Source organism: Eurytemora carolleeae, unplaced genomic scaffold (assembly GCF_000591075.1).
Source record: "Eurytemora carolleeae unplaced genomic scaffold, Eaff_2.0 scaffold75, whole genome shotgun sequence".
Classification (NCBI taxonomy): Eukaryota; Metazoa; Arthropoda; class Copepoda; order Calanoida; family Temoridae; genus Eurytemora; species Eurytemora carolleeae.
Window position 1 is genome coordinate 260,697 of NW_019396178.1, and position 25,639 is coordinate 286,335.

The 25,639-nt window shown below is 31.9% G+C and overlaps 2 protein-coding genes and 2 long non-coding RNA genes across 4 annotated transcripts in view; 2 read left to right on the forward strand and 2 right to left on the reverse strand.

Moving 5' to 3' along the window:
- Positions 1 to 20,644, reverse strand: LOC111697322 (uncharacterized). The gene is made up of 26 exons (XM_023467274.1): positions 20,555 to 20,644; positions 19,946 to 19,995; positions 19,709 to 19,746; positions 17,507 to 17,578; positions 16,999 to 17,072; positions 16,121 to 16,186; positions 15,846 to 15,932; positions 11,764 to 11,815; positions 11,217 to 11,349; positions 10,886 to 10,926; positions 10,300 to 10,407; positions 9,537 to 9,623; positions 8,635 to 8,744; positions 8,372 to 8,532; positions 8,002 to 8,251; positions 7,761 to 7,838; positions 7,454 to 7,541; positions 6,759 to 6,880; positions 6,313 to 6,393; positions 5,468 to 5,589; positions 4,582 to 4,661; positions 3,378 to 3,573; positions 2,677 to 3,012; positions 1,127 to 1,189; positions 61 to 114; positions 1 to 8 (listed from the first exon to the last, which is right to left on the reverse strand). The coding sequence occupies exons 1-26, from the start codon at positions 20,626 to 20,628 to the stop codon at positions 1 to 3; spliced, it is 2,631 nt and encodes an 876-aa protein (XP_023323042.1). The 5' UTR covers positions 20,629 to 20,644.
- Positions 13,582 to 14,441, forward strand: LOC111697320 (uncharacterized). The gene is made up of 3 exons (XR_002764264.1): positions 13,582 to 13,878; positions 13,936 to 14,200; positions 14,284 to 14,441. It is a non-coding gene; the product is annotated as an uncharacterized LOC111697320 (long non-coding RNA).
- Positions 14,628 to 15,064, forward strand: LOC111697321 (uncharacterized). Its single transcript, XR_002764265.1, has 2 exons — positions 14,628 to 14,686; positions 14,924 to 15,064. It is a non-coding gene; the product is annotated as an uncharacterized LOC111697321 (long non-coding RNA).
- LOC111697319 (N-acyl-phosphatidylethanolamine-hydrolyzing phospholipase D) overlaps positions 20,633 to 25,639 on the reverse strand; it is a 15,300-nt gene continuing 10,293 nt past the window's right edge. Inside the window, exons 4-8 of the mRNA XM_023467273.1 lie at positions 24,928 to 24,996; positions 23,987 to 24,090; positions 23,037 to 23,078; positions 21,455 to 21,542; positions 20,633 to 21,152 (exon numbers count right to left, since the gene is read on the reverse strand). Coding sequence (XP_023323041.1) covers positions 21,005 to 21,152; positions 21,455 to 21,542; positions 23,037 to 23,078; positions 23,987 to 24,090; positions 24,928 to 24,996 — 451 coding nt within the window. The 3' untranslated portion in view covers positions 20,633 to 21,004. The remainder of the gene's footprint in view (positions 21,153 to 21,454; positions 21,543 to 23,036; positions 23,079 to 23,986; positions 24,091 to 24,927; positions 24,997 to 25,639) is intronic.

A 25,639-nucleotide genomic window follows, 5' to 3' on the forward strand; every position in this document is an offset into this window, starting at 1 on the left:
TTATGGTCCTAGAATAAGAATAGAATAAGAATAGAATAGAATAGAATAGAATAGAATAACTGGCCAGGGTGACAGTAACTGTGCTGGATATCGATCCCAGGGAATGTAAACAAACTAACAAACACACAAATTAAAATAAACATAAAAATAAACTTAAACCTTTTTGAATAACAGGCCCGAAACTGTTTTTTGTAGTTATGGGAAAATAGCACTAATTTCACATTAAAGGAATTGAGGCATTGTCCAATTTCTATATCTTTGCAACCCAACGTCGTAGACTTTCAATATTTCAAACTTAAAAATAAATTTTGTTAGATTAAATAACCTTAGTTTGAAATATTAAAGTATTACATTCAGGGATTGAAAAATTGAAGTTTGCGGCAAAGACTCTATTCCTTTGATCTGGTGTATGGTGGGTGGGGTGTCTCGTTGCACCCCCCCCCCCATAACGGCCCTGTTTTTAAACACAAAAGAACATAAAAAAGGTTGACAATAGCCTCAAACTCAAGTTTTCTATTCCATTCACAATCTTTGCAAACTTTTGGAGTAAGCTTTTGATATTGTAAACTTAGGTATTCGATATCAGATTGAAATGACACAAGATTAGAAAATATTAGACTATTATGGAAGTGATTAGTTACTTAGTAAACAGACACCGTGGTTTTACCCAGAATATAAAGAGAATGAAGTTATATTTTGACAGATTTAAAATTTTTACATTTAAACCACCTGGGAACCTAGAATAAACATAGAAAATGTGTCAAAGGAAATATTTTACCGATATTGTCGAAGAATTGAAAATTGAACCACTAGAAATTAAAAATTCAAATTTTCTTTTGAAAGTCTGAGGAAATCGTGTTGAAGGAAAAGAGAGAAAAAATGCATTTTCTACCTTTCAGTTCAACCTCCCGCCAAAATTCAAAAATTAACTAAAAATGGTCAGTCTGAAATCCAGTTACTATTAAAAAAAACTGGTTTTGCACTGTAACTTTGCGGATTGACAAACCCAATAATAATAAAATAAAAAATCAACTGGTGGAGCCAGAATTCGGGGCTTGAATCATGTTATGCTTGGTTCTCAGCTTGTTTTGTTAAAATAAGAAGTATAATTTGTTTGTTAGTGTTCCTAGAGCTTTAAGTCTTGTATTGAGAGGGGAGGGGGGAACACACAGATCTAGGCAGCGAGGAACTAAAATATACAAATATATAGAAATAAAATATTCATTGTCAAGAATAAATTTAAAACAGCCTTATACTAAAATTTTAATAAATGTTTTCGTGTGCCAAGTGACTCTCCGTGCTACGATGGCAATGTCTGATTCACGGTAACATGAAAACCTTTAATTGACCAAGGTTGTCGGACTCATTCTTAAAGTTTTCTAATTTTTCATGTGAAATATTCGGTAATATCAAGGGATACATCAGTTTGGTTAAGTTCACATTGTACGCAAGCGTACACTGTGTTTTACAGGAATTCAAGTGGTTTTTAAAAGATTTAAACACATGGAGCTCTCTTTACTCGATGCACAGTCTAAGGTATTGTTGTAAATCGGGAATAGTCCCTTTAAAGAACAAAATTTCATTTTCAATTCTACATAGCAGAATATAAAAACCTCACAACCTTGACACCGAACAACATTAAAAAGATAAACTGAGTAGAAAAATAAAGTTTAAAGCTGAAACATTTTTGTTCTTAGATATCTAGATAAAAAATGAGAATCAAAGAAAATGAGATAACTACATTGAACAAAAATTCATAACGATCTGGATCTATAGCAGTTCAATACAAAGCTGAGGCGTCATGCACCCTGAATTAAAAATATGTTTACCAGCAATCTTTTGCAGCATAACTGTATTAAAATCTTAGATTCTGGTTTTCATGCTGTATTTATATTTTGTAGTAGAATTAATGAGCTGTAACACTATTATGCATTACATTATATACTATTAACCATATTAGCACCAGGCTTTAATATTTAACTCAGGGGAATATAATCCCCCCCCCCCCGTTGTTAGAAATAAATAAAAGGTATGAACATGTACGTTTTACCCCCTCTTTAATAAATTCCCCGAATCCAACACTTTCTATTTTCCTTAAAACTTCATATTTGGAAAGTGAAAGTGAAAAAGTACAAAAAATCATTCTTATTGAATCCTTTTATGTTTCAGCATCAAAGAAAGAATTATCAAAACATTTTGTTTTCGTCAAAAAGAAAAATGTAAGGTTTCTTCATTCAGGTTTCAAGAGGATAAGAACAAGCATAAAAGTAGAAAGATTAAAAATCTCAATTTAGTTTTTTTTCATTGAAACTTAATTCAATTCAATGCTACTTAGTACTTACTATATGAATTTGCAATGTATATCCAAAAACGAATCCGGTTCAATTTCTTCTATATTTAATAAAGCTTTGCTGTTTAAAATAATTTCAACAAAACCAAAGTTCAAAATGTTCTTCATCTGTTGTGCTATTTTTATGCAGAAATATGATTTACCATTCAATGAGAAGAAATGTTTAATGATATCTTATTGGTTGCCACGAAAAATGTGAGTTTTTGGAGCAGCAAGCTTTTTTTCGATGCGATGTGTGAAATTTTACTTCTTTTAGTTTGTATAGTAAACCTACCAATATCATGAATATCAGATGAGACAAGGTTGGGTGAGGATTGTAAACCTACCAATATCATGAATATATGATGAGACAAGGTTGGGTGAGGATTGAATGAGGTCAACCAAACATGACAAGGCAGACAGAGCAGTGGCCTCCTGCCTTAGTGCCTTGGTGACCAGAGGGAGTAGGGCGGGGACTACAGGTTCCAGGAGTGGGCGGGGAACCTCGGGTAGAAGGTTTATAAGAGCGGTCAGGTGATTGATATTGTTAGGAAGGTTAGCCGAGGTTAGAAGGGGAGGATGGAGGGTGGACCACGCCCTCTGCTTGAATAGGAAGGATGAGGAAGGGTGGAGCCAGGGGGCGGGGCTTAACATATACTTGAAGCATGATGCGGCAGGTAACCCTAAACAGCATAACAATATAAATATTTTGACGGACTTTTAACGTAATTTTATGCACTTCGTTTAAAAACTGCAACAATACCAATTATTCGCTGATAATGATGATGAAGATATCTTTGTCAAACTATTTAGAATTTTGAAAGTTGAGGTCGCACATCTTGAAAGAGTTAACTGATGATTATTTAAGTGAAATGGTCAAATAAGATTTTAATTCTTAAGAACCAATATCGAAGATTAAGTGTAATGATTAACTAGATATGACTGGTTCAACTGCTGGTTTAAGATAAGATAAGCACAACGGAAGAGGTATTAGAACTAGCTACTTTATCTTTTCAGTACTTTCATATTAAAATATTTTGTTTCCTACCTTTTTCAGAATCGTCTAATAAATGCAATAATTTCTTCATCCAGTTTGAACACGATGGGTTTCCGTTTAGAACGAGGGCGTGTGAGATCTGTCCCACTCCCTCGGGGCTCTCCACCCCCTCCAGCTTAGAGGAGAGGTGTGGCAGTTTATTGACAAGGCTAGCCTTTAGTTGCCAAGATGCTGGTAGTTCAAGAACCTAAATATATATTACATAGAAATGAAAACTAAAATCCTTATTATTTTAAAAATCTTTTTTCAATCTCAAAACCTGATTTTTTTTACATATTCTTTTCAAACACAAATCCTTTAATTCAAAAAAGAAGATTTTTGAAATTAATTTTAAGCATTTAAGAACTTTTTGTTACACAAAAATGAATGAAATCCATCTCAACCCAACCCCGCCCAAATTAAATCTGAAGTCAGGTTTAGACGAGACTTTATTTAGAATGAATCAAAAGTGGAGTAAGGCCGAAAGTTGGGGAGGCGAATAATTGTCATAAAAACGTAGGGCAGTCAAATCTACTCGATAAATATTTTTAAAGAAACTATTTGACAATTAGTTAGAATACGCTTTGGTTCAGTTTTCAAAACAATAAATGTATAAAAAAGCGCTAAAATTCATCCTAATGAATCCACACCATGTGAGACAGAGTATAATTGAATTTTAGCGGAATATTGAGGATTATTGGCAGGTTTATTGATAAACTATTGAAACGACAAGACAGTGTCAACTTCAATACTTCAGACTTGTCATCCCAAAACTTCACAAAGTAATGAAAATAAAGGAAAAATACAATTTATTATGTAAATGGACATCTTGGCTAGTATCTTCATTAACAAGGACTGTAGGTCATTTTAAGTAACTTTTCATTTACTTTGCAAGTATGGTTCATCTGAGTAAAAATGAGTTTCCTTCAATGTCTCTGCAGCATAAGTCTTCAAATCACTTTAACAGAAAAACCATAGCAAGAAAATCAAGGATATCTCGTTAATCAAAGGTTTAAATGGAACCGTCGGATATGCCACTCTATAAATGGACAGACACATGAAATTACGTTTACAGTCCCTTTAAGATGCAATAATTTTCTGATGCTGCGTTATCACAAAATATTCGCATTCTTTGAACAAATCAAACAATTACCTGAGAAATAATTTTAGAAACTTTTTGAAAAATCATGATGATGAAATTAATATTTTGGTTTACCTTGTCAACTATTTCTGGTAGTTTGTTCAGAACAGAGGGATTCAGACTTGAAACCAGAGCTTCTAGTTCTAGTAGACAACCTAGAGAATATTAATTCTAGTAGACTACCTAGAGAATATTAATTCTAGTAGACAAGCTAGAGAATACTAATTCTAGTAGACAACCTAGAGAACATTAATCCTAGTAGACAACCTAGAGAATATTTATTCTAGTAGACAACCTAGAGAATATTAATTCTAGTAGACAACCTAGAGAATATTAGTTCTAGTAGACAACCTAGAAAATATTAAATCTAGTAGACAATCTAGAGAATATTAATTCTAGTAGACAACCTAGAGAATATTAATTCTAGTAGACAACCTAGAGAATATTAATTCTAGTAGACAACCTAAAATATTAGTTCTAGCAGACAACCTAGAGAATATTAGTTCTAGTAGACAACCTAGAGAATACTAATTCTAGTAGACAACGTAGAGAATATTAGTTCTAGCAGACAACCTAGAGAATACTAATTCTAGTAGGCAACGTAGAGAATATTAGTTCTAGCAGACAACCTTGAGAATATTAGTTCTAGTAGACAACCTAGAGAATATTAATTCTATCGATTTCAGAATTTTGAGTCATTTTGGACTGTCTAGAAAAATGTATAAATTAAACTTTTTTCATCAGGATTCGATGATAAATAGGAAATTATTAAAAATAAGTTTCAAATCTAATTCTTAAAATAAAAAGAATAATTTTAATTGACAATTTAAGACAATGGCAAACTTTTATTTTACTTTTACTCTAAGAAACGAGTTTTAAAAGTAAAAGACGCTAAACATATCCTAGATACGATAAAGATGCCGAATTCTGCAAAGACCTGTAATTAAGATTAGGGCCTGACCTGTATTAGTGTGAGCTTCTCGTATCATATTTAAGATTCCAATATCTGTGAGTACATGAACATGTTCTTCGTCTAGGATTGAGGCAAGATTCTGCAGTACTGTACAGAACGATGTGATGGACCTACCGGCAACAAAATTCAATTTCGGAACCAGAGGCGTCTACACTATAGGGGGGTTCGGGATGTATTCTTTAACTAACTAATCCCCAACCCCAGGTTACTTTACACTTGATATCAAACTAAAGGGTTCATTTTAACATCCTTTTTCAAAACACTAGGAGTATGCATGTTCAGTTTTAAGTTACTGATATCAAAACAGCAATTAAAGTGGAAGTTTTTACTGTCAATTGGCTGGAAAACACTAGGAGTATGCATGTTCACTTTCAAGTTATCAATATCAAAACAGCAATTAAAGTGGAAGTTTTTACTGTCAATTGGCTGGAAAAACTCAATAAATGCTTTCTAAAATTAATGATTGGCAGGTTACTTTATATCAAACTGAAGGGTACATTTTAACTTCCTTTTTCAAACACTTGGCTGGAAAATTTCAATGAAGGTTTTAAACGTGTTTACAATCTAAAAGAACTGCTGATGATGTTTCCAGCAATAACAATATATTTTTTGTTTGTTAAAAACTGAACAAATCCCAGCCCAATCATCTCATAACCCAATTGTCAAGAATATATTTTTCCTTTCTTAAAAACTGTGGCAGCAAGTTGTCAATTTTCTGAAAGAAAAGGAGAAGGTCGTGACATGTTGTAAATAGTTAATGGCACTTATTACTTGGTGGGTCACTTAAAATTTCATAAATTAGTTTGTCAGGTTGAACTTCTAGTTTGATTAACCTTGAGTTTGTGAGAGTAGGACGAGAGGACCAAGAGAGAAGAGAAGATAGGATAGAACCCGTCTCTTCACATAGATTCATCCTGATATATATATATTCTATGATATTGTTATTAGATCCTAGGTAGCAGTGCGTAGGATCAGGATCAATTGGATCCACAAAATTAAAAGCTCCCTAGATCTGGATCCGCGCAAAAAAAACTGACAAAAAATCTAATTGACAAATTTCAACCAAATCATTAAAAAAATAATCTGTTACTCTGAAAGACATAAAAAAATATATCTTCCTAATATGTAATAATCTCAGGGTTTTTTCGTAAAAATTACTTAAAAAAGAGAAAATATTTAATTTTTTTGTTTTTGGCTGAGAAATTAGCAAATACTCTTGAGATTGATCCATATCCGGATCCAGGATCCGAATCCGTTTCTGAAGAACATGGTATCCTACCTATCTGTAGTTGTGAATGTATAGCTTGCTACTCTATTAATATATTCTAGGATAGAACTTGTTGAGTAGGTTTCTAGGCGCTCTGATACACGGGGTAGTGATAGATTAAGTAGACCAGCATCCTAGAAACATTAACATCAATATATTCTAGGAGAGAACTACTAGACTAGGTTTCCAGGCGCTCTGATAGATAAAGAGAGTTTTAACAGACCAGCCTCCTAGAAACATTAACATTAATATATTCTAGGATAGGTCTACTGGAGCAGGTTTCTAGACGCTCTGATACACGGGGTAGGGATAGATTAAGCAAACCATGAAATATTATCAATATATTCTAGGATAGAACTTGTGGAGTAGGTTTCTAGGCACTCCACTAAACGATATAGATTAGGCAGACCAGCAACCTAGAAACATTTACATCAATACATATATTCAAGGATAGGACTACTAGAGTAGGTTTCTTGCCGCTCTGCTACACTGGATATATTTAGCAGACCAGCATCCTAGAAATATTTACATAAAAATATTCTAGGATAGGACTACTAGAGTAGGTTTCTTGGCGCTCTGCCACACTGGATATATTTAGCAGACCAGCATCCTAGAAACTTTTACATCAATATATTCTAGGATAGGCCTTGTTAATTATGTTTCTAGGCGCTGTGATACACGGGGTAATGATAGATGAATGAGTATACCTGTATATCTGCCAACGGTAATAAACCCTGCTCCCCCAGCTCCAGGAACCTGGGAACAAGATTCTCCTTCACTAGCTCAGTATCCCACCTAGATAAATATACAATACATCTATATTCTATATAATAAAGCTCGTAGGAAAAGAAGGGGAAAAAAGAGGACGAGACAAATAAAAAAGGACAAGAAAGAATAAACTAGAACTATTAAATTGGGCCATAGGGAAAAGCTGAAAAAATGGTGCACTGTTCAAGATTTTTAAGAAGAAATGAAGAGCCTGTTTTTAACACTGTGCGTCCGTAATATTCTTACTTTGCCAGATAAACTAGTGCAGGTCCACAGGGTTTATTATTCTTCACATGGTCTAGGAGACTCGCACACAATTCAGTCCTTAATTCAACAAACTTGAAAAAAAATATTTAGTGTAATTTGACGATAAGGAAATGGTTAAACATGTAGTATAAAGTGACACCCTTCAATATTGTCATAAAAAATTAAAATTAAAATATAAAATATTATATGAAACTAAACTATTTTATGAAGTTTTATGCTCCTGTGTTGTGAACTAAGAACCCCAGTTGCAGCAGCCAGCCCGGTCAAATTCCCTGTCTCCAGGTATAGACCAACAATCTCATCCAGCCCAGAGATATCCGTCCCGGGACCAGTCTGTGCAGACGCAACCAGCAGCTGACTTATTGAGGAAATCAGCTGATTTCTGGCATCCTCCGGAGCTGATCTCCACGTGGTGAGAAGAACTGGCAGAGAACTGTTTAACACATCTCTACCTTGCACTTTTCCACTTCCTATTCATAAAATTAAAAAATAAAAATAATATTTTGATTACTTTTTCAATAATTATGAAGTTTAGTGAGTGCTTTCAGGTAACCAAAACCAGTTGCGCAGCGGAACAGAATTTTTTTTACCTGCTAGAGATGCAAGGATATCAATAGCTCCAGCTATAAGTCTGGTTCCTGCTGCGGAAAGATGAGGTTTAAGATCCCTCCAGACCCAACCAAACCACATCCTCCAACCTCCAACTGCATCCGGAGTTCTCAATCCTCCAACATCCGTCTCCAGGAAGTAACTAAACACAAGAGATCTCAACGGTTTTCAAAGTTTTCAAATAATTAACAATATTCAATTTACTTTAGTTTGACATGAATTAATAAGTACATGGTTTTGATACCTAACTCTTGTGAGTAATTGTCTGATCTGGAAAACAAGCTGTTCCGTAGCCTGGACCCGTATCCCCAGCAGTTCTTTCTTTAATCCGTTCCAGACTAGTTCCAGTATCTTCTACAATATTATATATATTTATATATACATAGTGCCTAGTTCCAGTATCTTCTACAATATCATATATATTTATATTTACACATTACACAGTGCCTAGTTCCAGTATCTTCTACAATATTATATATTTATATATACACACTACACAGTGCCTAGTTCCAGTATCTTCTACAATATTATATATATTTATATATACACACTACACAGTACATAGTTCCAGTATCTTCTACAATATTATATATATTTATATATACACATTACACAGTGCCAAGTTCCAGTATCTTCTACAACAATAAATATATTTATATATACACATTACACAGTGCCTAGTTCCAGTATCTTCTACGATATTATATATATTTATACATACACATTTCACAGTGCCTAGTTCCAGTATCTTCTACAATATTATATATATTTATATATACACATTACACAGTGCCTAGTTCCAGTATCTCTACAATATAAACATATATACAAATTACACACAGTTCCTAGTTTCAGTATCTTTTAGGATATAAACATACATAGGATCTAACCAATTTATACTTAGTAATTACCCATCGTCTTTCAACCAATCTGCCTACCCTCCCTCACTAATTTATACTTGGTACTAACCCAATTGTCTTTTAACCAATCTGCCTTCCCTCCCTCACTAATTTATACTTGGTACTTACCCCATTGTCTTTTAACCAATCTTCCTTCCCTCCCTCACTAATTTATACTTGGTACTTACCCCATTGTCTTTTAACCAATCTTCCTTCCCTCCCTCACTAATTTATACTTGGTACTTACCCCATTGTCTTTTAACCAATCTACCTTCCCTCCCTCTGCTTCGGAACATCTTTTAACCAGCTCGCAAAGAGATTCCACACTATCAATCTAGATTTTCAAATGAACATTAAATATTATTTTTCAAATGGGAAATTACATTTATCTTTGCAGCCTGATGAACCTTAGATACTTCAAACTTTGAACATTTGATCTAACAGAATCCAAAATTGAAATATCAAATGTCTACACCAGCTTGCAAAGATATAAGGATTAGAAAATCCGAATTTGAATAGATTTTTAAGTTCCTTAATGTCTACAAAGGAAAAAAACAGCCGTTGCTCTAGTGAAGTTTTTTTAAGAAAAAGGGAACACTTAAAACTCATAATTTTAGCAATCTGATTGTGTAAACCTTGACCAGTTGATCTAGCAGACTACTTTGTCTTCCGACACCAGCTTTTTAGATATACGGATATCAGGATAAGAATTAGAAAATCAGAGTTTTAGTCGGGTTTTCGGTTCCTTAAAGTCTAAAAAGATTTAAACAATCAACCTTTTCTCTGGTGCAAACTGTTTATAAAAAACGGAAATTATACCTAGCCTTAACTCTCAAGTTTTTATCCCAATATCTCCGATATATCGACTTTTTGATGTAGCAGACTTCTTTGTTTTCAACATCAAATAACTTCGACACCAGCTTATATGAATATAAGAGTAAGGATTATAAAATCAGAGCTTAAATCCAGGTTTCGGTTCCTTACTATCTAAAAAGGGGTTAAAACCCAACCTTTGCTGATTCTAGCTCACTATCTAGTTTCTCCATGAACAAAGGAACACTAAATTCCAGCAGACCAGGGTGGGTTATTCCTCGTCTTAAACTCAGGATCAAATCTTCCTGAATAATTATTTAGAAAAATATATTTAAAGAACTGAAAACGTAATTTTAAATAACCCTCCATTTATAGAGTGGGATGTCCGATTCACAGTGGTACCCTTTAAACCTTTGTCTGATAAGGATGAATGAGATGCTCTTTTTTATTTCCTGGAAAATTGATAGTGGTTTATCTATGATATTCTGTAGAAATGACTTGCGCATTTATGCTACACAGACAAGGAAGAAAATTGTAAGAATAAATTGATATAATGACCAATGAATGAGAAAAGAATGAATGTATGAATGGGAAAATAATGATTCCCTTAATAAAGAACAAAAAGACTAATAATTGAATATACTAAATAAAATAAAAAAGGATTAACAATAAAAGAAAGGATAAATAATACAAATAAACCAATGGAAAGACAGACAATGAACCTATTAAAAATATCTCTAAAACAATCTATTTTAGCAAACAACCATTCTAAACCAGTCTTACCTTGCTGACAGATACTGTTAATCCCTTGGGTGGAGTGAAATCTAAAAAATTAGAAAACAATTATAGTTGATAAGTTTGATAATAAATATGATATTAATAGTAATAATAACAATTTTTAATAACAAAAGTCTGTATGTAATCTTAAAGATGAGTATCCAAATAATACTTAAAGGAAAACAGTTTTTAAATGCATTATTGGTTGTGTCTGTAGAACGGATTGCATCACATTCTCTTCACAAAAACATCATATTTAAATGCTAATCTTCTTACGGTTTTATTATCTTTCTTTTTATTTTTAGCGAACACTCCCTTTAATATAAAGACAGCTGACCTATTGGAAAATAAACTGCTAAACTCTCGAAGATGTCCTCCCTGAGATGGTCAACGTTGAAGTTGTCGAGGATGAAGGAGGAACAGTTGAAGATGTTCACCAGGTTCCTGGGATCCTTCTCACCCTCACCAGCCTGATCAATAAATCAATCAATCAATTAATCACTTACCACTAATCAATCGATTTCTCAGATATTCAGTTAATCTTTCATATCATATCATATAATATCATACAGCTAGGGAAGTGTCCAACAGCTCCTTGACCTACAAGGGGTATGCCATCACAATCCCTTATAGGTGAAGGCTTTTCAGCCTGACATAGTTTAAACCTAACATCAGACACACGACCAAATTTGAGCCATGTCACCGGTCCGATTCCTTTTGTCAGCGCGACACCCAGCCAAATTCAGCCGAATCCAATCCAATCCAATCCAATCCAATCCAATCCAATCATTATCTTCACAATTCCATAGATAAATCAAAAATAAATAAATCAAATCAATAAAAAACGGGTTAAATATTTGGATAAATAAGTGACATTAAATTACCTGGAGGAATCCAACTGTAATCTGGGTTTCTAGAGTTTTTGCAAATTCAAATCTGAAATTGAACTTAAGATAGAAACAGCGATCTATATCGAATGAAAACAAAATTTTGCTAAATTACAGTGAAAAACAAAATGCACTGGTCCCAATGAAGCATTCTTTTCTTGCAATTGTTGGTCTTTATAGGTCTGCAATCTGCATTAAGTCCATGTTATGGAATAATTACACAGTAGAAGAACAATTAACCGACCAACCGTATGCATAAAGAACCCGTGTCAAGTAAGACATTTTGTAATAACTCTTTCAATATTAATAGCAGCCGGTTCTATTTTTGAACGTAGACTCATATAATTTGGTAAGAACAGGATATGAAGTCAGATTGTCGATATCTCTTTCCGGAGTCTTGGAACCTCTGAAAAGTGACCTCCGTCGGCTCCGATTTTTTATCTCCGGCCTCGTTGGACAAAAATAGCCAATTTAAAAAAAAAACTCCCAATAGCCCATAAAATGAATGAAAAAAAATATCCAAGTTTTTGATGTTAAAACGGGGTGCCGAAAAGTGCTTTTTTCGATACTTTTAAAAATGAAGAAATCAACTTTTTACATTATATTTTCCTTTCTTTTACAGATGGTGGCCGGTTTTAATTATCTAGGAGCAGGATATGAAGTCAGATTACGGAGACTTTAAACCTCTGTGGAGTGACCTCCGATTTTCTTTCTTCAATCTTAAATTAAATCCTAAAATACAATTTATAAATGTGGAAGACAGATTTTTAAAGTTATTTTCGTCTATGTCTTTCATTGATAACTAATAAGAAACATTTTAGGAAAATAAAAGAGTAAACAATATTTATAGTTATTATCTAAAACATCCGTAAAGCAAATATAATTTACTAATCTTTTTTCTTCGTTGTCTTCCCTTTATAGAAGGGTGGCATTGTTCCTGTTCTACTAATCACATATCCGAGAGAAAGTTTATATCAGGTAAAAATTATGTGACCTTACCGAAGTTATATACTGTACAATGGCACTGCAATTGTACGCATGTTTACATTTAAAAACCGGTTTTCTACTATTGTTTTTATTGTAATCAAAGAAGGGGATTACATGCAATTAGTCATGGAGTGCGAAGCATGTAAAAAGGCTTTCACACGGAAAGATAATTTTAAAAGACACGAACAGAAATGTAAAGTGGTTTTTAAATGTGAAGAATGTGAATTTGAAACCCCGTATAATAACAGCTATAAGCGACATGGTAAGATCAGGGGAAATATGTTTAAGCAAGTACATACATAGACCTGAAAATTATTCATTATCAGGATTTTTCTTTTTTTAAAGCACGGCTCACAACGGCTTTACGATGGTATACATTTTTTTCATAATTCCCCCACACCAAACAACCTGTTTTCATATTTATATTTGATGTTAATTATTTTTCAAATAAATATATACATAGACCTCTTTCCCCTATTCTGGGGGAAAATGTAATTCTTACTAAAATAAGTCCCAGTCTATCGTAATATTTATATTAACTTTTCATAAAGTTGACAGGTGCCATGCGGATTCTGGTGTCGAAAACACCCCTGTAAAGCGTAGTAGATCGGAGAAAGCTGTCGTAGATGGAAGACGATCTCTCTTTGGAAATGGTGGAGTAGGAGGTGGAGGTGTTGACGGAGGAGGTGTTGGCGGAGTAGGTGGTGGAGGTGACAGAGGTGGAGGGGGCGGAGGAGGAGGTGCCGGAGGAGGAGGTGCCGGAGGAGGAGGTGCCGGAGGAGAAGGTGACGGAGGAGATGGCGGACGAGGAGGTGGCGGAGNCAATCATCCAGTTTATCAATCAATCATCCGGTTTATCAATCAATCATACAGTTATTAATCAATCATTTGGTTTTTAAATAATCCTCTGGTTATCATTCAATCATTTGTTTCATCAATCAATCGTCTTATTTATTAATCAATCATTATCATAATAAGTGCTTATGTTTATGTAGGTCAAACTCCGTACGCTGGAAATCCTGTATGGACTCAATATCTCAACAAGTTCATATTTCCAAGCTTGCTGACGGACATTGAGTTTAAACAGACATTTGGATTGGATTCACAATCCTTCTATGCGTTCAGGTAGGACAAGTCATGTTAATTAAAGCAGAATAATTCTTAATAACTTGTTTTAAAAAGGAACTCGTATGTTGTCCCAGAATTTGGTGCTATCACGACTCATCATCTGGATACAATAACCTCGGCAGTATTGCACAAATTGTACAAGGATAACGATTACAGGCAGGGTGTGATTAATCTGTTATTTATTTCGCTTTTTTTTTAACTTGTTATGTCTTAAAACAATTCACTCATTCTGATGATTTTCTATATCGCCCAGTAATCACTTGCCTGAAATCAGAGACATGGGTATTCTTTACGGAGTTGCTCATAAAACTATTCAAAGGTGTGTATAGTTTGAATCCCTTAAAATCTTCGAAATTAAAAACACTAATTTTGTATCTTAATATTATAAAGCAACATATTTAGATGGTTTGACAGAGTTATGGGCCGTCTTCACACAAACCATCCATTTCTTGTAAATCAGAGAGATCTCGGCAATCCTGGTAAACTGAGAGGTGAGATATTCTAGTTTTTAAGATCATTTGGACTATATATTTAAAAAATTGCTTATTATTAGAAAGCAAGGTCGGGGACAAAAACTCGGAGCCGACTCAGGTTACTATTCAAGGTTCCTTTCCGGAAAGAGATAATTTTTTTCTCTTTATTTTCTACCTGTAATCTAGGAGTCATTATCAGTGTATAGGGTATTGGTTATTAAATAGGTCTATTGTTTAATAAATAAAAAACGGAACCGACGGAGGTAACTTTTTAGAGGTTCCAAGTCTCCGAGAAGAGATATCCGTAATCTGACTTCATATCCTGCTCCTAGGTAATTGGAACCGGCCACTATCTGTAAAAGAAAGGAAAATATAATGTAATAAGTTGATTTCTTCATTTTTAAAAGTATCGAAAAAAAGCACTTTTCGGCACCCCGTTTTAACATCAAAAACTTGGATATTTTTTTCCATTCATTTTATGGGCTATTAGGAGTTTTTTTTTAAATTGGCTATTTTTGTCCAACGAGGCCGGAGATAAAAAATCGGAGCCGACGGAGGTCACTTTTCAGAGGTTCCAAGACTCCGGGAAGAGATATTGGTAATCTGACTTCATATCCTGCTCCTAGGTAATTATATAACATTATTTTTAAAATTAGAACCAGCCACCATCTATAAAAGGGAGAAAAATGCCTAAAAAGGGTGATTTGTCAGAAAAAAATAATATAAACACCCCGTAGCCCCTGAAAAAATTAATTTTTTGAAATTTTTTTTTTCATCAATGTGTTAGATAATAATATAAATAATATTTTATCTTTTCTTTTCCTCCGACATTTTTGATCCGAACTTGTGAATTTTTGCAATTAAAAAAAAATCAAAAAAAACGCAATTTTTGACACCCTGTTTTGACATCAAAAACTTGATAAAAAAAAAAGGTTCCAAGACTCCGGAAAGAGATATCGACAATCTGACTTCATATCCTGCTCCTAACAAATTATATGAGTCTACGTTCAAAAATAGAACCGGCTGCTATTAATATTGAAAGAGTTATTACAAAATGTCCTACTTGACACGGGTTCTTTTCCTGCAAACTCTATAAATAGATAAATCTACCTATTTTAGAATAAATAACCGACCTAATGTAAACTAAATCGACCGATCAATAATATAAATTAACTAAATCAACTGACCTATAATATACTAAATCAACTGACCAATTGTATACATTTCCACTGACACTACTAAATCAACTGACATATTGTTTACTAATTTACTAAATTAATCGGCCTATTATATACTGACCTATTTTATACTTAATCAACTGACCTATTGTATACTCAATCAACTGACCTATTTTATACTAATTCAACTGACCTATTGTATACTAATTCAACTGACCTATTGTATACTCAATCAACTGACCTATTGTATACTTAATCAACTGACCTATTTTAAACTAATTCAACTGACCTATTGTATACTAATTTAACTGACCTATTGTATAAAGAATGAGATATAATATTGAAGACGACAGCTCTGTCTCTGACAACTTGTTGCTGCACCATCAACTCACGGAACAATCTAAAAATGCAGGGGTTTAAAAAAAAAATAATGATTCCTTTAAAAATATTTTCTTCGTACTTATAAAATCCTGCATCCGCCCCTGGCCTTGCCCTATAACAGTTTTCACGCTGAGAGATGAATTCGCGTCCTGTAATTGTTTAGTTCAACGTAAACTGCAAAGAAAAGATCCCAGAAGAAAATGAAACCTGTCCAATAGAATCTCCAGCTGATCTCTACTCAAGTTGGAGGATTTACACAGACACTGTAAACCTCTGATTAAAAAACATTATTAAAGGGACTGAAGACTGTAGACGTATTTTTATTAGTTGAGTGCATGTCCGATTCACAACGCGACGATTCATTTCTTATCTTATTTTATCCGCAGAAACGATAAAAATTGTCTTTTAATTTCAAAAATAGTATTACTTATTTTCTAAGTTACAGTCACAGAAAATGAAATTTTCAATTTGAATTTTTACTCTGTACAGTGTACACTCCAGTTTCCTGGTCCGTGTGGCTACCAGTAAACAATAATAGATTGCTGTCTTCGTTTTTTTTTTAATTGTAAAATTTCGCTTATGGTGAATTACATAAAAGTAGAAACGTCCATCATTTACGGTTAAAATTCCTAGATCCGTAGTTAGAAGTTTCTACCCCCTAATTTAGGTTCTATATTCTCAACCTTATCTTATTAATGTAATTGTAATAATTTTTTCCTTCTTCATTTTTATTATAAATATTTCTTCTTTTCTTTGCACTTCTTTTTTAGAACTGAATATGTGAAAATATATATAAAATCGAAATGTAGAATTTTTTTAATCTAAAATGTTTGAATCTTCTAGTAAAAGTCATATTTCTGAAATCCCCCAGAAATGTGTGAAAAGTAAAAAGGCTTTCAAATATTGTAAGATGCCCTGACAACTCAGACGGGTTAGAACTCAGGGGGAATATGTTACCCTGTCCACTACCAAAATGAAAATCAGAAATAAGAAAAAATACTTATTGAATGTCGTTCTCGAACAAATAATTATGAATAAAAAATACATAAATCATTTCAATTGGATAACTATTTAAAAATTCCAACCTTAAAGTTTGTGGAATAATACTATGATGGTCCCTGAGACGATCTGTGTAAAAACTGACCAAAACTTCGAGCTCCTATAACAAATTTTTAATTTAGAACCCTCAAAAATCTCTGGTTGATAGACCAAAGAACTAATTGCCCCCCCCCCCCCTCTCCCAGTTAAGAATTGCATCCATAAAAAAGTGAAGAGTTTGTTTGTTTTTAAGTGCCAAATTTTGGCTTTGTGTAAGAAGAACAAATGTTTTCAAAATTGTTTATTCTAAACATTTCCTTTTTTCCCACAATGCCAAATTTTGACCCTGACAGAAAATATGCAAAAAAAACTAACCAAAAACATTAAATAACGAAGTTTGTTTAAACAGGATATTGCAAAGTTGAATAAAAGCAAACAGAATTCTCAATTCAGTTTATTAATCATGGAAGTTTTTTTTAAAAAGCTTAAAAAAACACTTGACATAAAAAATATATTTAATAATAAATATTTTATTTAAAAGTTTATAAAACTTACTTCCTGTGTGAGGAATGTTAAAGGAAGGGTTTCCAGGGTTGAAGACAGAAAATGTAATCCTGCAGACCTCACCTACAAATATTTATTAGTTCAATTTCAAAAATGTTTTTTTTTCTTCTTCAATTTAAATTTAATTTATCTCATGTTTCTCAATTTTTTACAACTTTTATTCAACTTATGTTTATTCCAATATTTCAACAAATCTTATTTCATTTCAAATTTAATTGCTCTGTTTTATTTAATAAAATTTTAACTTTAATTTATCTTACGTTACTTAAACTATTTTAGCTTTAGATTATCTTAAATATTTGTTCATTTATTTCAATTTTAATTTATCTTACATTTCTTATATAATTTCAACTTTAATATATCTTACAATTTATTTCAACTTCAGTTTATCTTATGTTACTGAATTTATTTCAACTTAAATTTATATTATGTTACTGAATTTATTTCAACTTCAGTTTATCTTATGTTACTGAATTTATTTCAACTTTAATTTATCTTATTTTACTGAATTTATTTCAACTTCAATTTATCTCATGTTACGGAATCCATTTCAACTTTAATTTATCTTATTTTACTGAATCTATTTCAACTTCAATTAATCTTATGTTACTGAATCCATTTCAACTTTAATTATCTTATGTAACTTAATTTTTATTTAAGCTCTACTTTAAATCATGTTACTTGATCTATTGGTTGTTTAGCCGCTGACCCTTGGATCCAGTGGTTAAACGATGTAATGATGACGACTTTCTGTTTTGGCGTACGAGGGGAGTTAGTTCTCACTCTCTTATGTACTGTACTGCTGACGTGTATCCTTCTCATTGGGGGGGGGGGGGCCTCGCCCCTCTCTCTCTCCTCTACTACCTCCCTAGTTCAGTTTACTTCAGTCTTCATCCTTCATTCAGGTGAACCATTTCTTCTTATGTAACAAGGATAGTATTTTTTCTTTTATAACATAACTTCTAATAGAAAACTTTTATTTGCTTTTCATAAACACTTACAGTTTTAACTTCCTTTCAAAACAACAAAAAGTTAGTTTTTTAAATAAACTCTATAAAAGACATTTTTCTAAATTATTTCTACTCTTAGTATACTTTAATTCAAATAAAAAAAAATCCAACTTAATTATTTCCTCACTTTCATTTTTTTACTCATAAAAAGTTTTCTTTAAAAACATGACATTAATTTCTTATTTATTTAGTCATGGCACGGAGAAAGAAGTGTACAACTATACACTACCGGTTTCTCCAACACCACCGATCTAGCATTAGAGGAATTCACCAATATCTCCTTTATAAGAAATATAAAAACTGTACTCCTTCCAAATATAAATTGGAACAAAGGGGTAATTAGAGCCTTATGTTTTTCCCTCAACGCAGGCAACCAGAATAAAGCCAAACGCCGGAAAATTTTGGACCTGCACTTCCCTCACCATCCCCCGACCTATTCATCTTCTCCTTCCCTGACAGGAGCCTAATCTAAGAATATACCCCTACCTTGGACTTCACCTACCTGTTCACCTGAAACAATACAATACTCCAACCTGCAGATCTACTTGCGTCCAACATTTCCGATTTCTGCCTTAGAGCTTTTATTTACTTCCGATTCTTTTGCTAGAATTCTAATTCTACCTTACCCCTTTTCTGAAAATTTTCAAGCTACTTTCCCTTTATATCAAGATCCCCGATTCCCCGGCATCAAATTATGCGACTAAGAATTTCCTCTAGGTCCAGCAGGACTCTGTTCCCGGCTAGAAAGATACTGGGGTTTACCTCTACTTCCAGCAATCTTATCAGGCTCTAAATTTTTTTTGATTTCCTTCCCCTAACTCTACAACTGGGCAGACATCATTTGTAAAGATTTTACAGTAGAGTATTAAAATTCCCAAAAGGACGTACTTTACTGAATCTATTTCAACTTTAATTTATATCAAATGTTGTTGACAATTCATAAGACCTCAGATAATAATCAAGTCTTCTAAAAAAGAAGTACAATGGAATGGTTTCAGGCCGAAAAGCACTGGTCAAAGTTATCTTAATTTTAAAAAGGTATTTGGTAGTACTCAAATATCTTTGATTAATTAAATTGTAATAATATATCTAAACGATTTTTCTCAGAATTCATAAAATTACATTTTGTTCATGTACAGCTTTTTGTTTTGCAAGACAATTAAGAGGATAGAAATATACAAACCTGAGGTTTTGTATGTGTAAGCACAGGACCCAACAGTTCTATTTGTCAACATAATTAAATTAGTGTTCATTAAGTTAATTTTGACAAACAACAAAGATGGTGGTCGGCCTAGTTTAAGAACTCTTAAACAAAAGTTTTAATACAATCCCGTCCCGTCCCATGCCATGATACCAAGTCCCATCCCATCCCATCCCATCCCATCCAATCCAATCCCATCCGTTTTTTTATTATGCCTCCCTACAAGGTGCAGTAAGCTGGATTCCGGTTCCTGTATACTTGTACATATTCTACACGGATTTATATTTAAAAAAAGAAGAGAGTTTTCGAAATGTTTAATCATGGAAATTGGAAATGCATTTATCTAATTTAAGAAAGTGCAGTGTAAGAAAAGAACACTCTGCTAATGCAGTTGGAAATAATGTTCACTTTTGCCAAAATAAATGCAGTAATGCACTAAATAAGTACAATCATTTGTTTTTACTCCAAAAAATTAGGTTTAGTTAAAAAAATTTCCGTTCACGTTTTGTTAAAAAAATCAGCTGAATTGAAATGTTTTGAAAAATAAATTATGTAAAATGTATGATTTGTTTCTTTGTTAGAAATGAAGTATAGATCCGGGTCTTGGTTAACATTACAAAAATATTTAAATCCAAATGTGTTAAGTGTTTGACCTTTCATTTCCTAAAGTTTAATATAAAAATATAAAAATAAATCAATCAAACGTGACGTAAATTAAATCATAAAGATTGAGACCAGGTTTGATTTTGATTTTCTATCATCAATCTGGCAGATATGGATCCTAGATATTTTTTAATAAAAGGGATTTTTAAAAAATAATTCCGGTTCCTGTCAGAATTCTCCTTAATCCAGTCTTCTCCTGCCTCACCCGCCAGTAGGATCTCAAGATCCAGGTTCAACATTTTCTTTCTAGGTAGATCAAATGTCACAATAATTAATTATTAACCACCTACTTTTTAAATATTAACTAAATCTTACTTTGCATTATATGTTTCTTAAGTTAAATAATCAGTAAATACTCGTTAAAAAACATTAATCAATTAATCATATTTTCTTATTCTAATTTTGTGCAAATTTTCAATCAATAATTACATAAGTCCAAGGAAAGGTAAAAGTTTTAAGTTATTAAGATGCAATAATCAATAATATTCGTAGTCAATCACAGTAAAAAAATCCCGAAAATTTCATCAAAGTGACGTTGTGCTTCGCAATAATAGTGAAAGTAAGAAATAATGACTGAGTATTTGAAACATTGAAGAAAGTGTCATGGTAGAAGAACTATGGTTCCACTGATCCACCGATATTGACCGTAACAAAGTCATCTGTAGGAATATTGTTGTTGTTCAGGTAGGTGTCAAGTAGTTTAGGAGGCTCCAGGTAGTTCTCAACAGTCAGCTTGAAGGTACCCCAGTGTATACCAAGGGATCTTAAACAATTATTTTAGGAATTTAAAAAATAAAATAAAATATGAAGTCAAGTAAAGTCAAATCAATAAAAACCAAACCAAACCAAACCAAACCATCAAATCAAACCAAACCAAACCAAACCATCAAATCAAACCAAACGTTAATCTGACAAAGATCTCGAAGTGGATTTTGAGATAAACTTGCACAATATAATATCGTGCAATTTTTGGGAACACACTTTAGAGAACACACATGAATATTCTTCGGCAAAATTCACGGAATAACATTACAAGTCAGGCGTCTAACAAAAAAATGTTCTTACTTTTGGCTTTTAACATCTTTGTGTATTTCCACTGCCTCTCCTGGATGTACATGTTGATATTTCATAAACCAGTTTGGTTGGTAGGCACCTGTACCAGGCACAACAATTTTAAAATGTTTTAAAATGTAAAATGTTTTTAGAAAGGCATTTTAAAATGTAAAATATTTAAAATTGCATAAGTTTTAAAAGGTATAATGTTTCAAAATGTATAGTGTTTCAAAATGTATAGTGTTTCAAAATGTAAAATGTTTAAAATTGTATAATGTTGCAAAATTTGTTATGTTTAAACATGTAAAATGTTCAAAATTTATAATATTTTAAAACGTATAATGTTTTAAAATGTAAAACATTTCAAAATGTAAAATGTAAAACATTTCAAAATGTAAAATGTTTAAAATTGTATGATGTTTAAAAATGTAAAAAGATTTAAAATGTAGAAGTGTCTTAAAATGTAAAATGTTTCAAAATGTAAATGTTTCAAAATGTTAAATATTTTAAAATGTAGAAGTGTATTATAATGTAGAAGTGTCTTAAAATGTAGAATTTTTTAAAAATGTATAATGTTTTAAAATGTAAAAGAATGTATAAAAATGTAAAATGTTTTCAAATGTAAAATATCTTTAAATGTATACTGTTTTAACAAGTATAATGTTGTTTTTAATGTAAATGTTTCAAAATGTAAAATGTTTAAAATTGTATAATGTTTCAAAATGTAAATGATTAAAAATGTAAAATGATTTAAAATGTAAAGTATTTTAAAATGTAGAAGTGTCTTAAAATGTAAAATGTTTCAAAATATATGATGTTTCAAAATGTATAATGTTTTAAAATGTATAATGTTTCAAAATGTATAATGTTTTGAAATGTATAATGTTTTAAAATGTAAAATGTTTTTAGAAAGGCATTTTAAAATGTAAAATTTTTGAAATGTATAATGTTTTAAAATGTATAATGTTTCAAAATGTATAGTATTTCAAAATGTTTAATGTTTCAAAACGTAAAATGTTTTTAAATGTAAAATGTTTCAAAATGTAAATGTTTCAAAATGTTAAATATTTTAAAATGTAGAAGTGTATTATAATGTAGAAGTGTCTTAAAATGTAGAATTTTTTAAAAATGTATAATGTTTTAAAATGTAAAAGAATGTATAAAAATGTAAAATGTTTTCAAATGTAAAATATCTTTAAATGTATACTGTTTTAACAAGTATAATGTTGTTTTTAATGTAAATGTTTCAAAATGTACTGCTGCCAAATTAAAGAATATCAAAATTCATGATTTGAACCTATTTTGCATTTGTTAAAATTTAATTGAAATCAGTAAGAAGTGTAAAATTAGTTTCTATTCAGTAATAAATCAGGGGCCCAATTTTATTAATTTAAACTTCCATCCGGTTCAAATTTGAACCACTAATTCAAATCCTTCCTTAATCTTAATCTTTGAATCGGTGGTTCATATTCAGTAGCGACCTTGCTCAAATTCATTAAATTCGGTCCCGATCTGTTTTACCAAACATTGATTTTAAAATGGTGCCTCATATGATAATTTAGTTAATATCAGAAAAAATTGATCATGCCCTAACCTATAGGTATAGCTGCCATGCTGAACGGGCCATATTTTTCTCCTACACAAATTAGAATATAGAGGGTGTCCCAATATGAGAGGAGACTGACGAATTTAAAATCGTCTTTCTGAATGATAATTTGTTTCAGTATGTTAGCCCTATCACGATTGGGGGGGGGGGGATGTTCTCACCCCCATCAAAATAGTTTTAAACAAATTTTTCTAAATTTTTTTTAATTGATGCATATGGTAGGGTGGAGGACGGTCAAACGGCGAGTCGGTGATTCAAAAAAATCAGAAATGGTCAATAACCTTTTTATAAATTGTAAATGGATATAATAAACATATAAAACTAACTATTATTGAAATTTTTTTTTACTTACTTTAAAACTTTTTAAAAATACTCCCTTACACCCTAACAAATAAAGTTTTCTTTTTTTAATGAGCAGGCCTTGAAAAGTTGGACTTGGGACAAGTACCGCACTCCCCTACCTCAACTCTTAAGGGAAAAATCATATGGGGGACCCCCCCCCCCTCAATATTAGACAAAAATAGCTCAATCGGGATAGGGTTAATCCCTACTAGGTAATTTGTAGTAAATAAATCTGTAAAAAGTATGTTAATGGTTCATGTGGGATTGCATACTAATCTTTATAATGTAGTAATATGAGACAATTCATGGAAATAAACAATTTCAGATTGTTCCTCTTCAGTCTTCACTGCTCATTTACAGATATAATACAGACTAAACCTGCTTAAGGGAATAACGAAACAGAGGTTATACCATTTACATCAACTTTTTTTATATATCAAAGTAATAAATTACTTTAAAAAAATAAATTCAAGGATATATCTAGTTTATTTCTGCCAGCAATAAAATAATTTTTTATTTTTAGGGTCCTGAGTAGATAAAGAGAATAGATAACATAAGGTTAAAAAACATTCTATCAAATATAAAGATTATATTGCCTATTTGTTTGAATGCTTCTGAATATGCAGTATCCCCTCCAAACCAGAATGAGTTGTTTGGACCAATCACAGACCAGGATCCCCACAGTACAGTGTTATCATCACTATACAAACAAAGGTACTGAAAGTGAACACTTGCCCCAAACTCTAGTTTCATAATCCTTATTTATTGGCAACTTGAAAAATTTATACTTAGTTTGAAATATCAAAGGTTCACATCATGCTGCCATGATACAAAGATGAGAGAACTAATAATTAGAGCGTGTTTCCTTATTTAGTTGCATACATTGTAAAGAATGCCATGTCGCCAAGACATTACTTGTGCCCCCAATCAAAATTTGAGGAAAATCGGTTATGATCTGACAAACAAACAAACAAACACCCAAACAGAGATTACAACTTTAAATATATATAGATAAAGAAATGAAAAATGTAAATAATATATTAAATGAGGAAAATAAAACTATAGAAGTGCATAAATGAGCGAAAAGAAACAAAAATAAATGAAATGAACGAAATTACCAAATAAAACGAATTATGAAAAATGAAAAAATGTACAAAAAACACAAAACTAATGCATAAATGAGCGAAAAGAAACAAAAAATGAAAGAAATGTTAAAAATTACTAAACTAAACGAAATATGAAAAATGAAAAAATGTACCAAACCACAAAATAAATGCATGAGTAAAAAGAAACAAAAAATGAAAGAAATGTAAAAAATTACTGAACTAAACGAAATATGAAATGAAAAAAATGTACATAACACACAAAATAAATGCATGAGTGAAAAGAAACAAAAAATGAAAGAAATGTAAAAAATTACTAAACTAAATATGAAAAATGAAAACATGTACAAAACACGCAAAATAAATGCATAATGATAAATGAGCGAAATGAAAAAAAATGAGTTGAATGACAGAAATGTGAAAATGTAAAGAACCTGACTGATCTCTTACACCAATGATTTGCCGGGGTAAATACAATCTTCACATCGGAGTTAGAAAGCTTTCTGACATCATCAATTTGAATATTTATTTATTCAGATATTTTCAAAAACAAGTTTTAATATTTACAGACGTAAAAGGGTTTTAATACTACTAGCTTTGAAACCCAGCTTTACCTAGAGTTTTCCTTGTTTAAGTCAAACCCGTTCAACTTGGAATTTTTAAACCAAGCTAAGAACATTCCAGTGTTCGATAAAATTATGAGGAAAATCGGAAAACAAAGATTACTACGTTATATATATATATTATGCTGGGCTATTTCAACTTGTAATTGTGGCTCTATCTGTGTGCACTGTGCATCTTCTCTTGGTATAATATAATATAAACAATAACAAAAGTTTGCGGATTTATTAAGATTTTTTCGTGCATTTTCAAACTTTAACAATAATAACAAGTTTTTGGACACAATTTTTTTTTATAATTTTGAGCTTACATCCTTCCGAGGTCATGTGAGGTCCTACACAAAATTTGGGCCCGACCGTTTCAGCCGTTTAGACGATTATTGGTCACAAACGGACAGACACCCAAGCAAAGTATATATCAAAATGAAAAATGTTTAAAATTGTATAATGTTTCAAAATGTAAATGACCTCTATTAAAGTTTAGGGTTCCTTGTTTAGTTCGGAGTTGTGTATATAAGTTTAGATG

Bases quoted from the DNA above. Each gene is read 5' to 3' on its own strand.
- LOC111697322 (XM_023467274.1), bottom strand. From the start codon at position 20,628: ATGTTGAACCTGGATCTTGAGATCCTACTGGCGGGTGAGGCAGGAGAA. The intron at 8,252-8,371 runs GTAAAAAAAATT...TTTTATGAATAG, and splicing joins TATCCTTGCATCTCTAGCAG to GAAGTGGAAAAGTGCAAGGT. The intron at 1,190-2,676 runs GTAGGTTTACAA...TGTATATTTTAG, and splicing joins ATCATATATTCATGATATTG to TTCCTCGCTGCCTAGATCTG.